The sequence below is a fragment of the Onychostoma macrolepis genome, chromosome 02 (genome assembly GCF_012432095.1).
Source record: "Onychostoma macrolepis isolate SWU-2019 chromosome 02, ASM1243209v1, whole genome shotgun sequence".
Taxonomy (NCBI): Eukaryota; Metazoa; Chordata; class Actinopteri; order Cypriniformes; family Cyprinidae; genus Onychostoma; species Onychostoma macrolepis.
This window is the reverse complement of record NC_081156.1, coordinates 13,638,461-13,652,366: the sequence shown is the minus strand read 5'-3', so window position 1 is coordinate 13,652,366 and position 13,906 is coordinate 13,638,461. Positions and strand designations below refer to the sequence as shown.

Here is a 13,906-nt window from a genome sequence, read left to right as displayed (position 1 = left end):
GTCTGGTCTTCTGTCACGGTGCACACACACGGGGAGGAACGAGGAACACGAGACAAGGAGGAAACTCAAATTAACAGTCTTTAATCCAGACAAGGCAGGGCAGACACACAAGAACGAGTAGACCAGACGAAAACTAACTAAACAGGCAGAAACTAAATACACATGATAATTAAACACAGCTGAACAGAATCTAAGCTATCAAACTAAATTAGGACAGGAACAGGACGGACCAAATATGGGCATAGAGGGGGAAACACACAAGACAGGACTGACACTTAGAGGCTTTTACATCTGAACTCTTCATATTTAATTGCCCATATTTTAATGTAATATGTCACAATAACGACACTATGGATTCAAGTTGAAGAGTTTCACTCACTATACTATATTTTAATAAAACCGAAGATGTCCCTCTAACATGACACTCTAAAAAATGACCCTCTAACACTAGCATTCCCTATTCCTTTTCTATTCTGTCTGCTTGTTTTCTTTTTATTTATTATTAAAAATGTGTATGTGTACTGTGTTATGCTAACTGAGATTTATCACAGCACTTACATATTATTACTCTTTTTTTGGTTTTGATTGATTCTATTGTCCTCATTTGTAAGTCGCTTTGGATAAAAGCGTCTGCTAAATGACTAAATGTAAAATGTAAATGTAATGTCTGAAATGTACATCTAATTCATGGAAATGTTGAATAATAATAATAATAATGTCATAATTGTATAACAATAATATAAATAATAAGTATTGAATTTAAAAATGATAATACTAGGAACAACATACCACTTGGGGCTTTCTGTGCCTTCTTTTGCTTAAAAATAAAAACTATAATTTTTACTCCACATATCTAAAACACTGAAGTGCATAAATTCCTTATTATTGTATAGACACACACACACACAAAATTTATGTTTCCCTTGCCGTTATGTTTAATTCTTTGTTAGTTATTCATTGTCTGTGTTTTAGTGCATTGTTATGGAAAGAGTACATTCACAACGTGCCTACACATACTAACTACTAGTACATAGTTGAAATTTAATGCATTTGTGTTATTTTGTGCAGAAGCAAATCAAAAACATTGTGTTTCTTATAGGGCCTATATCTGATTATTCGGTAACACTTTACAATAAGGTTCATTAGTTAACATTAGTTAACAATATTAGTAAACATGAACTAAGAATGAAAAATATTTCTACAGCATTTATTAATCTTAGTTAATGTTCATTTCAGCATTTACTAAGGCATTATTAAAATCACAAGTTGTGTTTGTTAACATTAGTTAATGCACTGTGAACTAACAATGAACAACTGTATTTTCATTAACTAATATTAACAATGATTAATAAATAGTGTAATAAATGCATTGTTCATTGTTTGTTCATGTTAGTTAATACATGATCTAATGTTGAGCACTGATCAGTTTATTTAGTTCATCTTCAGCTCAAGCAGCTCAAAGCAGGTCGACATTATTGAATATGATTGGATTGTTTGAAACAGGGAAAATTGTTTTTCAATGCTTTTGCATTTATTTGCAAAACTTTTTGTGTTCCATAAAAAACTTGCATTTGGTCACAAACCTTTTGTAACTGCAAAATGAAATTAGATTTTTAATCTATCTATCTATCTATCTATCTATCTATCTATCAAATCTATTTATTTATTTATTTTATATATATATATATATATATATATATATATATATATATATCTTTTTGAACCAACATTTCATCTTACAGGCTCCCTAGTTCATTATCATTGATGGAAAAAAAAAGATAAAACATTTTCTTCAGCAATTTTGTTATCGAGACTTTTGTTCCTTTTCCTGCGGCACATTTACATTTCCTCTTCTCCCGTCTTCACTTGAGTTGTGTTTACCTCTCCTCTTGATACGGGTCACATCACAGTTGTCGCTCAACAAAACATGTTAGGGCAGATGTCGAGAGCCAGGCAGGTTCTCCAGTAACTAAGGTTGGTTGACATACAAAAGCGAGCGAACCTTCAGCTACATCTGTGAAGTTCAGGAAGACAGACAGCTACGGAGTTCTCTCGCCTTCCTTTTTGATGAGATGGCTGTCAGATGTCTCTGTGCCTCCACTAGAGTTTACATTTGGAGTCCAAGTCTGCTTCTCACTACAAAGACATCTAAGACTCTCTAATCCTCAAGGCCAGAAGGTGAAGAAAGTTTCCAGGGGTCAAACAGCATGAGTAAAACCATGACACTCACAGATACTGGTAAAGTTTACTTACTGGACATGCTCAAAATTCTCCTAAGATCGCTTATAAATATTTAAGTTCTACTTGCTGCAGGTATGAGTTCAATGTGCATTTATGCAGTGATGGCATATACTGTAAAATATGTATATTATTCAGTTTTAGGCAGTTTTCAGTCCTCATTTAAATTGCATGACAAATGCTTCATTAAATTATCAATATTCTAAATTCAGAATATGTAATATATTTAATTCAAATAAATTAAAATATTAACCCTTAAAATTGAAAAAGAAAACATTTCAAAATTCTAAGCAATACAGTTTGATGAATGGCAAAGAAGCAACATTTTCTTTGGCATTTATAAACTAGTTCAATTAATAAACTAATTCAAGCATTTTTCAACATGTAGTTTAAACTATTTGTTTAAATTATACTTTTGCTAGAAATTATTTTAATTTATTTGGTGCAGGCAGTTCAGTTACACACTTCTGCAGGTTAAAAGCATTTTTGAGCAATGGCTGCCATTTAAAATTAGCTATGTATTTTGACAAAGTCATTTTTTGCGAACAACATATAAATTATGATTTTAAAAGGAGATGTTTTACCATTACCATTACCAAGTCACAGCTCACAATACACATTAGGGAAGGGTCATTTATTATAATATATATTTATCATTTTAAAGAAGTACTAATAATTTCTTCTTGGGCCAAACTTTTTAACAAGGTAAAAAATTCCACCTTTAACTTACCAATGGTATTATGATCTCATATTTGAACAATTAGCTTTGCCTGATAAGACTTCACATTACAGCCTTCATGGCCTTAGGCATTTGCAAACAATATAAAATAAGGTTTACAATTGATAGTAAACAGCAGGGCTGTGATGAGCCTGTGATACACATCAGCTTGAAAAGAACTCTTTCATTGAGTTTCATTTGCAGAGGCCATTGAGTAATAAAAATACAAGATAACATGCATTCTATTCAGCAATATACTTATGGTATTCAAGCACAATAACAATAATGGAGAAATTGCCACACAATAGTTTTTGGTATTTGTTTTCCCACACTGGAATTATTATTTTTTTTATGAGACATAGAGCATAATAAAAAGGAAAGCACAAACATAAAACAATAAACTATTAGATCGAGTGGAGCTTGCAGAGGTATATCATCAAATTTCCTATATTACATTCTGATTGGGACTATAACAGAGTTTCACAATAATTTAAATATGTAATTTCATTAAATATAGCAATTGCAAAGGATTTATTTTTAATAGTGGGTGGTCTCACAAATACTGTGCATTGAGCTATAGGGAAACAGAAAATGGGAGAGGCTTCTGAAGGAAAACACATTCCAGGAGAAACCAAGGTCAGGAACATAACAAGAGGATCTGACATGAAAGTCTGCTTTCTACTTGCTCTGAAGACAGACTATATGTTTCAGTCATTGCTATGTTTCATAGTAATGAGGCATGGGAGTATAGACGCCTCTGTGTGAGGGCTAACGTTTAGACTGCGTTGCATCATAAGATTTCATAACGTAAGCCACACACGTCTTCTGTTAAAACGTTAAAAAACAGGGTATATTATTCTTATTCAAAACCATTTCTCAGATTCATTCGAATAGTGAAAAGAAGCCCCTTTGTGGCCAAAATTCATGAATATGAGTTATGAACTACACCTCACAGACAATAGAGCTCAGTATAACGCCCTGAGCCATATCTTTAGAGAGCGCGCGCGCAAAGCAAAACACTTACGTACTCGATTCATAACAGGAGGGAGGAGAGTGGAGTTAAATGAGTCACTGAGTGGTGCCACTCTTAGATAATGGACAAAGCCCACTGTGGGAGAGCGAGGAGAAAAAAGGCCAGTAAAAAATTATTAAATGGATTTTCATCTTTCTGCCAGCACAAACGCTTGCCGTGCCAGGCGTTCTCCCAGCGGCACCCACCGAATGATATTCAACGGTCCCTCCAATTTCAATATGACAATGCCAACGGCAAAAGCATCACGTCCCTCGCCACTGCGCCGCAGATACACTGAACTTCGTGACATCGGCTTGATGATCCAGTTTCGGCTGGTTTTTAATTAACCCGAGGGTCAGATCTCAAAGCACACCACTTTAGGGAATTTTACTATCTGGATGAAGGACGGTTAGATACATCCACAGATTAAAGATATGGAGGAGATTTAATTGACTACCCTTTATGATACTCCAGAGAGGCGATGAATACGTGCACTTCCGTAATGCTGAAATTGGAAAGTAGCCTATTCGTATTAATGCCAAAACATACACTGCATAATAATACCAAATGCCCTATTGAAAAAATCGTCTAACTGAACGACGATATTGAATGGGTCCATCAAAGTCAATGCCGATGAAAGCACTTACTGTAGCTCCATTTGACGTTAAATAGACCATCATGAAAGCTGAAATTAGAGGTTTTGTTCCACTGTTTTCCCGCAGTTATTAATCATTTATGCGCAATGTCACGAAAAGTAGAAAGTCAATTGGAATGGATGTATTTCTGTAACACGTCTGTCTCGAGTTCACAGCGGGAGGCAGCCATGTATCCTCACCGCCGTGGTTCTCCAAAGAGCAAAAGTCCTCCCTCGAACGCATTGCAGAAAAACAAATACTGCCTTGATATCATACCGAACACAAACCCTCCAGAGAGGTGTAGCATATCCTGAATGCTCAATGATCTCATTAACCGCTGCCCATCTCACAGGGAGGCGGAGGTCAGAAGTACACAACACGGTTGTAACCTTTTGTCTCCTGGCAAAATCAATGACTGCAAATTATATTTAGAGTAGATATGGAAAGTGAGACCACTCATCTCGAGTGGCAGCTAAGATAATCATCCGCAATCGCCCGAGTGTCTCTGAAGCTCTCGCCGCTTTAACTAGGAAATTAGGATGAATAACTACACATGCATTAAAAAAGAAACAAATTTCACTCAGAAATTGCTAGTAAATTTCACAAACAACGAATCAAACATGGAATTTAAAAACACTGGAACAGTATTTCTGTGTAAAATGTACTCCACTAATCTTTGTTTTAGTTTACAGCTTTGAAAAGTCACTGCATGCGGCTTCCTATAAAATAAAATTCATGGAAAGCATCCTTGTTTTGACATAGACTTCACAAATCGTGATTTCCTCTAACATTTAATGCTCTCTAAACACTCTGAAAAAACAGTGACTCTGTCAAAATCTCTTTCCCAGCAGACATCAGAGGAACTTTGAAGAGGTGCTGTTAGTGTCGATAGACTTTCCTCTTCTTTTATTCTTTCCCTTTTTTCAATGTTAAAGCCCAACCACTGAGAGGCTTTCATTCTGCTTTTGTGTCACAGATGTGACCCACGCTTCTATTCAGTATCTCCGCAGGGGCACACTCAAATGAGCTCTGTTTTTAATGGCATAATGAAGCTCTCTTCCGCAGCATCATGGGAAGCCAACGTTAAAGGTTGGAGTTTGTAATGGATATGCCACAAAGAGGCTCCGAACGCATTGCAAAAGAAATTAATATTACGTTTCGGATAAGACGTCAAACATTGTGGCTGGTTCTTTGTTCGTGCCACCAACATAGCAACGGTAGCCTGGGCTGACATTTCCCGTTTGTAATGATGTTTTGTTCTTCATCCTGCTAGGTGCAAGTGCAATCTGCATGCCAACAGCTGTGTTTTTGACAAAGGGAAGCTGGGGTGCGAGTGCGAGCACAACACTACAGGGCCGGATTGCGCACGCTGCAAGAGACACTACCAGGGCCGAGCCTGGAGCATGGGCTCCTACCTGCCCATCCCCAAGGGTACTGCCAATATCTGTGAGTACATCCTGCCATCTCCTTCTTGACATGACTCATGGGAAAGCATAGTGCTCCATCAAGCACCGATACGTGACCTTTTCAGTCGTGTTCCAAATGACATTTTACTTTGAGAGCAACAAAAAAAAAAAGGACCGACAATAAGCCTGTAGGCAGCACATATTACAGCAACTCAGGTTTTCCTACAGCTGCAAAAAATTTCTAACTAGTAGCAAATGGCAGGCTTCTGAAATCAGTGTTATTTTAGTATCACTGATATACTATTAAGGTTTGTGAATATTTTGAATTTTAGGTTTTTAGTCATTTTGTTGTTTTTAGTAGGTTTTTTATATTTAGTTTTATTTGTTTTAGTACTTCAAGAAATGTTGCCTTGATAGCAAGCTAAAATAGGTTTAAGATTTTTTAAAAGGTGGGTTTTCATTTTATTTAGTTATCAGTTTTAGTTTTAGTTAACTATAATAACCCCACTTGAAATTAGGAGGTAAAGATATAAACAAACATTTAATTTTAGTAATTGTTATATTAGTAATATAATAATTTACATTTTAATAATATAGTCACTTTAAATAGTAATAATATTTCACAATATCTTCTTTTATTTACGTATTTTTATCAAATACTGTAAACGCAGCTTTGATGAGCATTAGACTTACTTAATATATATAATATAATATAATATTTATTTTTCTGCATGTCTGCACTGCCACTCTTGCATCCTCAGACACCCCTGAAATAAACTCAAAAATTTTCTGTTATTAGCTTGTTTGTGCTTCTCCCAACCTGTGAGAGCCAGAAGTCATCCTCTTCTTTAGCTTCATCTTGGCATTGAGTAGTGGCACATCTGTCAAGTTCTCAACCCAAGGCAGGGGGCTCATTGCCCTAATAAATCTAATGAAGTCAGTAACTGTAGCTCAGGGACAGCGAGAGGCTCGGCACTGTCCAGATGGTGGGAGGAGAACCCTCTGGCCCCCTCAGTGCAGGTCCACTCAAAACTTAGTCACTGCCATTAAGCACAAGCCATATACTTATGCAGTCCCAAGCAAAGGACATTGTACCGGATGCTGCATCGCAAGGAGGAATGCGGCAGCGACATTTCGGTTTATGAATGTTCTTTTCTGCATTCTCAACACTGCAGTGATGCATGCGTGATATTTTATGGCAATATTAGATTCAGTGCACCTGAAGTGCTTTTGTGTGAGTGTGTAGGTGGTTTTGTATGAGTTTACATGTTTTTGAAAGCCTTTAATATCGCTCTAGCCTTTCCCCCCGTTATGAAGGCCCTCATAATGCAGGGGCAAAGCTCAGACTGACAGCCAGTTATTAAAAACCCAATACCAGGACACATCTGTGCCCAACAGAGCAAACCAAGGACCACCTATCAAAAGCAATATTAGCACCTGTTTTGGCAAGAAATCCACAATGCAACAGGCATATGAAATCAAAATAACATTATTGCCCCTGCAGGTTTGGTGAAATCAATAGTCCTCGACTGTTGCATCGTTCCCCTTCTCGCAAATGAGCACGATCGCAGCGACATGCCGCTTCTCCTACGCTGCTCATATTACATGTGAGGTTATGAAACATATGGCTCTCACATAAAGATAAATTTGCTGAAAGTGCAGAATTTAATTAAGCTGTAATAGCTTTCATCTGTCATCAAGTCTTCTTGATCACAAGGGCAATTTATTTCTATGTTAAGATTCATGGTATGCAGGACCCTGCTCATGCAGATATATGGCTGCATGTGACCTCACATCTAATAATTCAGCAGGAAATGAAATCCATGACTTTGTCTGGTGGGGTGGGCTTAAAGAGTCAGGAAGGAACATTCTGTTTGAGAGCGAAAGTGTCCTGCTGTGCCAATACACCAGCACCATACTGCCAGACACAGTAGAGGAGATTTCTCTATGCATCAAACAAGGCTGGAAAGGGATAAGTTTTTGGTTACACTGGGTTTGAGTTAACTATTGGGATACTGTTCTTTTTTCTTTTCTTTTTTTTTTTTTTTTTGCTGCAACAAAATGCTAATCGTCGTGGTTGAGGATTGAGAATGTGTCCAATTTATTTCCTGGGTTTAAATTGGATTTTTAACATTGCATTTAAAATTTATGAAGACATCGATATAGACAAATTTCAGTGTATTTTTGTCAGTTTTGGGGAGTAGTTACATGTAACGGAATTGCGTAATTTAATTACAAAATAAATGTTAAATTAAATTACAGTTACATATGAAAATGTTAGTGATTACAAAGGAGATTTCACATACAAACACAAACACACACACACACACAGACAGATTTATTTGATTTCATTCCCAAATTGCATTGACTTCTCTAAAATATGGGACATCAATGTTTCAGGAGTTTAGGACACAGAATAGGACACATGCTTATTCGATAACTGTTTTATTTCATATTTGGGTTTATGTATATGCTTTATTTTTTAAGTTGAATTGTTTTTTTGTTTGTTTTTTCTCCAATGCATTGTTAGATGCCAGTGTTTCCTGTCATAGCTATGCAAAGATTTGATTTCAAAAACAGTATCATAACCACTAAACTATATCTTGTGATTTTCAATCTGTGTTTAACCTCAGAACTATCTCAAAGTAAGAAGTGCTAAAGACTGATTTTGTGGTGACTGTGCTTTAAATTAATTTTTTTTATAATCTTAATTCAAGTGTCTGAGAGTAATCGGTGTTTGAGTCCTATGTAAGGTTAACCCTGACTGATTTAAATGTTTTAAAATGATTAACAGTTGAAAACATTCATTAGAAATTTAGAAAGGTAATCAAAAAGTAATCAAAGGTAATTAGTTACATTACTTTATTAAAGTAATTAAAATAGTTACACTACTTATACATTTTAAATAGGGTAACTTGTAATCTGTAACCTATTACATTTCCAAAGTAACCTTCCCAACACTGATTTTTGTGATACATAACCTGTATGTTATTTTACATTAACATTAATAACAATTACAATTAATGTTATTATTGTGAATGAAAATTTCATTCAGGTATGTTATGTCTATGATCCCGTTAATGGGTAATTTTACTAAAATGTAAATATATAATAATAACTCTATAATATATAGATATTAAATATATATTCTTATTTGTATATACATATTTGTACATATTTATGTATATATACAAATTTATAACTATATATTCAGATTTACATTTATATATCCGGACTTACATATTCAGATTTAGTTCTGTATATTCATGATTTACATTTATATATTCTGACTTTATACTGTATATACTGTATATACTGTATATATCATTTCCTGTTTGGTCGTTTATAATATATACATATTGTGGATGGTATGCTTTATTTACCTTCCAGGTTTCAGTAAGGACATCAGATATGCAGGGGGAAAAAAAACAAAACAAACAATCAAACGAGGTTCTGGACAGTCTATATAATGTTCTGATTATAATGAGCAGTTGCAGATTCCACATCATCACAAGCAATGACAGAACTGAATAGTTTCAGGATAAATTCAAACCACATGAAACCTAAGAAGTTCTCTCTTTCATTAGTCGAGAACAACACAATGTTTTGTGACTACATTAAGTTTTTTGTATTGCAGTTCTGTAAATTTCCTGTCATTCCAATTCAAATTCCAATTCAACATTCAGCGGGACGTGACAAATTCAATTGAAATTCCAGCTCATGAACTGAAAGGAAGCCGATTTCATTTCATGAAATTCATGCCGATTAATTTATGCTCTGTGTACTACAGTATATAGTTTTGTGGAATTGGTCATATTCGTTTATGCACAAATGTCACATTAGCATTGCATACAGATGCATTCTTCATATAAACAGCAAAAATGCATGAAATGCTTATTATGCGTGTGTGGCAGCCTTAACCAGGCAGAACCTTAAGATCTTGATCTTATGTTTGCAGAGGAGGATTTTCAATTCTGTGCTCTTGTTGTGTCCCATGTGGGAAGAACAGGTGCTTGAGAAGCGAAGAATTATGTGTGTTCGGTACTTTTGTGATAAATAAGATGTGTTTTGGTTTAATCAATGCACACTGAGCTCATCTACCAGCTGTCCACTTCTGCCTGTTTTCCAGACTTGTCATTCATAGCTCAGGTGAGCAGAATTCCCAATTAGCTTTGAGTCGCTAATGCTGTAATGAGGCCTATGATGTGCTGTGAGAGTCGAACGCAAGAATTCAACCACGTCAGAGTCTGAACTCTTTTGGGGCTAAATATAATGTGGCGATAAAATATCTGTTAGTCGCTGTTGCTGGGTTAAGCATTGTACTAAAAAAACCTGGAAACTATAATACAAAAGATCACATAAAGTGTAAAGCACCTCAGTGGTCTGTGGTTCTGAAGCAATTGCATGCTGAGATATTCAGTGCTGTTATTCTTTGAACAGTGTCCTGTAGACTGACTGGAGAGCAACACGTAGGTGCAGTGGTTTGAAATGTCAGACCTGTCATAATAGTTGATGATTGAAAATAATAATATAAAAAAATAATCTGATGGATAGGAAAGTTAAATCATTTATTAAAATGTGTGCTAACTAACAGCACCGCTGATTAATGAGTAATAAATAACATAAAACACTCTGGCAGGCCGCATGTACTCCAGCAGTTAAAAGAAAGAGCTACACAATTAATTTTGTAGACAAATGCAAACTGTGCCTATGCATTTAATCACAAAATTAACATCTGTATTTATTCTAAATGTTGGAATGGGTAGTAGCAGAAAACCAGTCAACAAGTATGGAAACTCCTTCAATATAGTTTAAAAATCCTGCATGCTGCCATTGGTGTTATTTTATAATGTGATTAGTTTACATTTAGGCTAAATGTAATGTTTTGCAAAGTATCCCATAATTTTCTAACTGCTGTCCTTGAGTTTCAGCCTTGTTTTTTATAATTAAAAAATATTCTTTAGAAATAAACCAGGTGCTTGAAATATATAACTTTTTTTGTATACATTCATACATACATAAATACATTTAAAAATGAACTACTGGCACAAAAGGTCAAGAAAAAAAAAAAAAAAAACCCTCATTGTTGATCCCTGCCAATGCACGTGTGCTTTTTGAAACAAATAACAGTTTTCAACCCAGTTTTGTAATTGCCAGTGATGATACTGTGGCACACAGAACTGCTCATTACAATCAGAGAGTGGCCAGAATCATATGAGCTGGTTTGATTATGTTTTTTCCTCCATATCTGATGTCGCCACTGAAAACATGAAGCTGTGATGCATGGTTATCACATATTTATCTGACTTTTTGAAAAGGCTTCTGTAAATTGAGTTTAATTCATGCAAGTTCTTTCTTTTTTTCCCCAGGTATCCCGAATAATCTTGGCACCTCTGGTGAGTTTTTCACTCATGGCATAATGGACATCATTTGTATTGTGTTTATATAGATAAGGAGACCTTAATATGTAAAACTGAATTCTTTCGAATATTCAAACATACTAATTCAAGGTCTGGTGATAAAAGTGACTTAAACCCAGTAGATTAACACTCGATTAATAAATAATACTGAATAAAAGCCAAGAAATATTTAGATTCTTATTTTTCATTTAATCTAGTTCGACCGAATGCTTCTTCTCTTGGAGCAGCAAACCGAAATCAAGGTAAGACTTTCAGAAATCGTCTCATTAATACCTGTAAAACATCCAACCACACATTTGTATTTTTTTTTTCCAGCTTGAGGATCCAAACCCTCATACTAACAAAGTGCCTTTGTTTATGTCTACTTTGATCTCCTCTACGATTTCAGTCCAGCCTCAAATCTCAAAAGACTGTCCAAGAAACAGTTTTGAGTGACTCATTGTCTGTGTTGTTTGTTGTTAGGTTGTTGATGACAACAATATGTTTAGAATTTGAAAAATATAACATGAAAAAAATGTTAGCGTTGTCATATTCAAAAACCCACCATGGCTATGAACTGTGATTTGATAGTTTCTAATGCTAGTCAGAGGCTGCTAAAATGCATTTTGTCACTAGCATATACAGTACATAGATGGTCTCAAAGCTTAAGGATGAACTAAAAGACATTTTTATTTTATGGGGTCTTTAAGAAAAGAGGATTGAAAAAACTGAAGGCTTCTCATTTTCAGCTCTCCTGCTGATTGTGAGTGACAGAGAGTGGTCTCTTTTCTGTCAGGACCAAAAGCAGAACAAAATAGAGGATTGTGAGATTGTGAGAATCTGTCTGGTTGTTCAACACCTCACATCTTCTAGATCTAAACCTTCTTTTAGTAAGCAGCCAGCGGACAGTAGTGTTTAATGATGACCTCCCGGATATCAGGCTCTTCTAATAACCTCTCAAATGTAATTAGGCTCAAGTATCTGTTTTCTTCTGCCTGGCCTCTTCGTGGAATAGAAGAGTGAAAGTGAGAAAAAAAAAAAAAAAAGATGAGATGGTGGTAGGTTTATGAACACAGATTTCAAAGGCTTGATTGAAATTAATATGTCGAGCAGATGAATACAGTGGAGAAACCATCACTCAGACCATAAAAATAATAAAAGAGATACCCAGGGTAGAAAAGTGTGCTGGGAAATATGTGCATTGCACTGTAAAAAGTGATAAGTTGACTTAACTTAAAACAATTGAGGAAACCCGTTGCCTTAAAATTATTAAGTAAATAATAATTTTTAAAAAAGTTAAGCGAACTTGATAATTCACTTAACTTATTATTTTTTTTTATTATTATTATTTACTTAAAATTTTAAGGCAACAGATTTCCTCAATTTTTAAAAAATATCTATATCAAAATATTTATTAACAACGCTTCGGTCGCATGACCTTCATCAGGAATTTTTCAAACAATCACAAAGTGAACCACATTTAAAAACAAAATCATGACCAATCTCTATTGAGATCCATTAATTGGTAACAACCCACCATGGGTACATCATTAACAACATTAACCCATATATATATGCACATAAACACATCCTGTACATACATACTAACACACATATCAGGAACAAATTACATTATAACATCACATTGAATAGAGCTTCATCGTTCATGCCATTAGGTGATAATGTCTGAAGAGTAAAAATCCAAAACAGCTCACGTTGCTGTAAAAACAATTCAATATCGCCACCTCTAGGTGGCACATTAACCCTTTCAATACCACAAAAACGTAACGTAGGAACATCGTGATTCAAGGCATGAAAATGAGCTGCAACTGGATAATTCAAATCTTTTCTCCTAATAGAACTCTTGTGTTCACTAATTCTTTGTTTAAGTTGACGTGATGTTTTTCCAACATAAGCTAAACCACAAGGACAACGAATCAAATAAACAACATGCGTAGACACACAGGTAATAACAGAGTTGATTCTATATTTCTTACCGGTTCTTGGATGACAAAAGAAAGAAGTTTTTGATGTATTATTGCACTGAGCACAATTACCACATCGATAATTACCATTTGGTATCGGGGTAAGTAATCTCTGAGTCGACTCAAGCGTATCTGTATGAAAACGAGCATGTACCAAAGAATCTTTTAAATTTTTGGAACGTTTATAGACAATCAAAGGTGGATGTCGAAAAATGGTACCCAACTCCGGGTCAGAGGACAACAAATACCAATATTTCTTGAAAAAAGGTTTTTAAAAAATAATACTTAGTTGAATGTGTTGTAACAAACGTGAAAGAAATTTTTTTTACTTTTTTCGTTTTCTTTTTTAACAACTCCAGACGCGTCTTTTGAAAAGCACTATTAAACGCTTCTTCAATCCATCCCGAAGGGTAACCCCTATCTAGAAGCTTATTTTTCATGATTTTCGATTTTTCAATAAAGTCTTCATCAGAATAACAAATCCTTCTCAATCTATAAAATTGGTTCTTAGGA

At 35.0% G+C, this 13,906-nt stretch overlaps 1 protein-coding gene across 2 annotated transcripts in view; it reads left to right on the top strand.

The window, feature by feature from the left end:
• LOC131529479 (netrin-G1) overlaps positions 1–13,906 on the top strand; it is an 82,894-nt gene that overhangs the window by 61,327 nt on the left and 7,661 nt on the right. Inside the window, exons 4-7 of one of the 2 annotated variants that reach the window (XM_058759268.1) lie at positions 5,877–6,049; positions 11,379–11,405; positions 11,627–11,671; positions 11,745–11,845. In XM_058759268.1, coding sequence (XP_058615251.1) covers positions 5,877–6,049; positions 11,379–11,405; positions 11,627–11,671; positions 11,745–11,749 — 250 coding nt within the window. In that variant the 3' untranslated portion in view covers positions 11,750–11,845. Of the gene's footprint in view, positions 1–5,876; positions 6,050–11,378; positions 11,406–11,626; positions 11,672–11,744; positions 11,846–13,906 lie in introns of those variants that run through there. The other variant, XM_058759260.1, reaches the window with a different exon arrangement.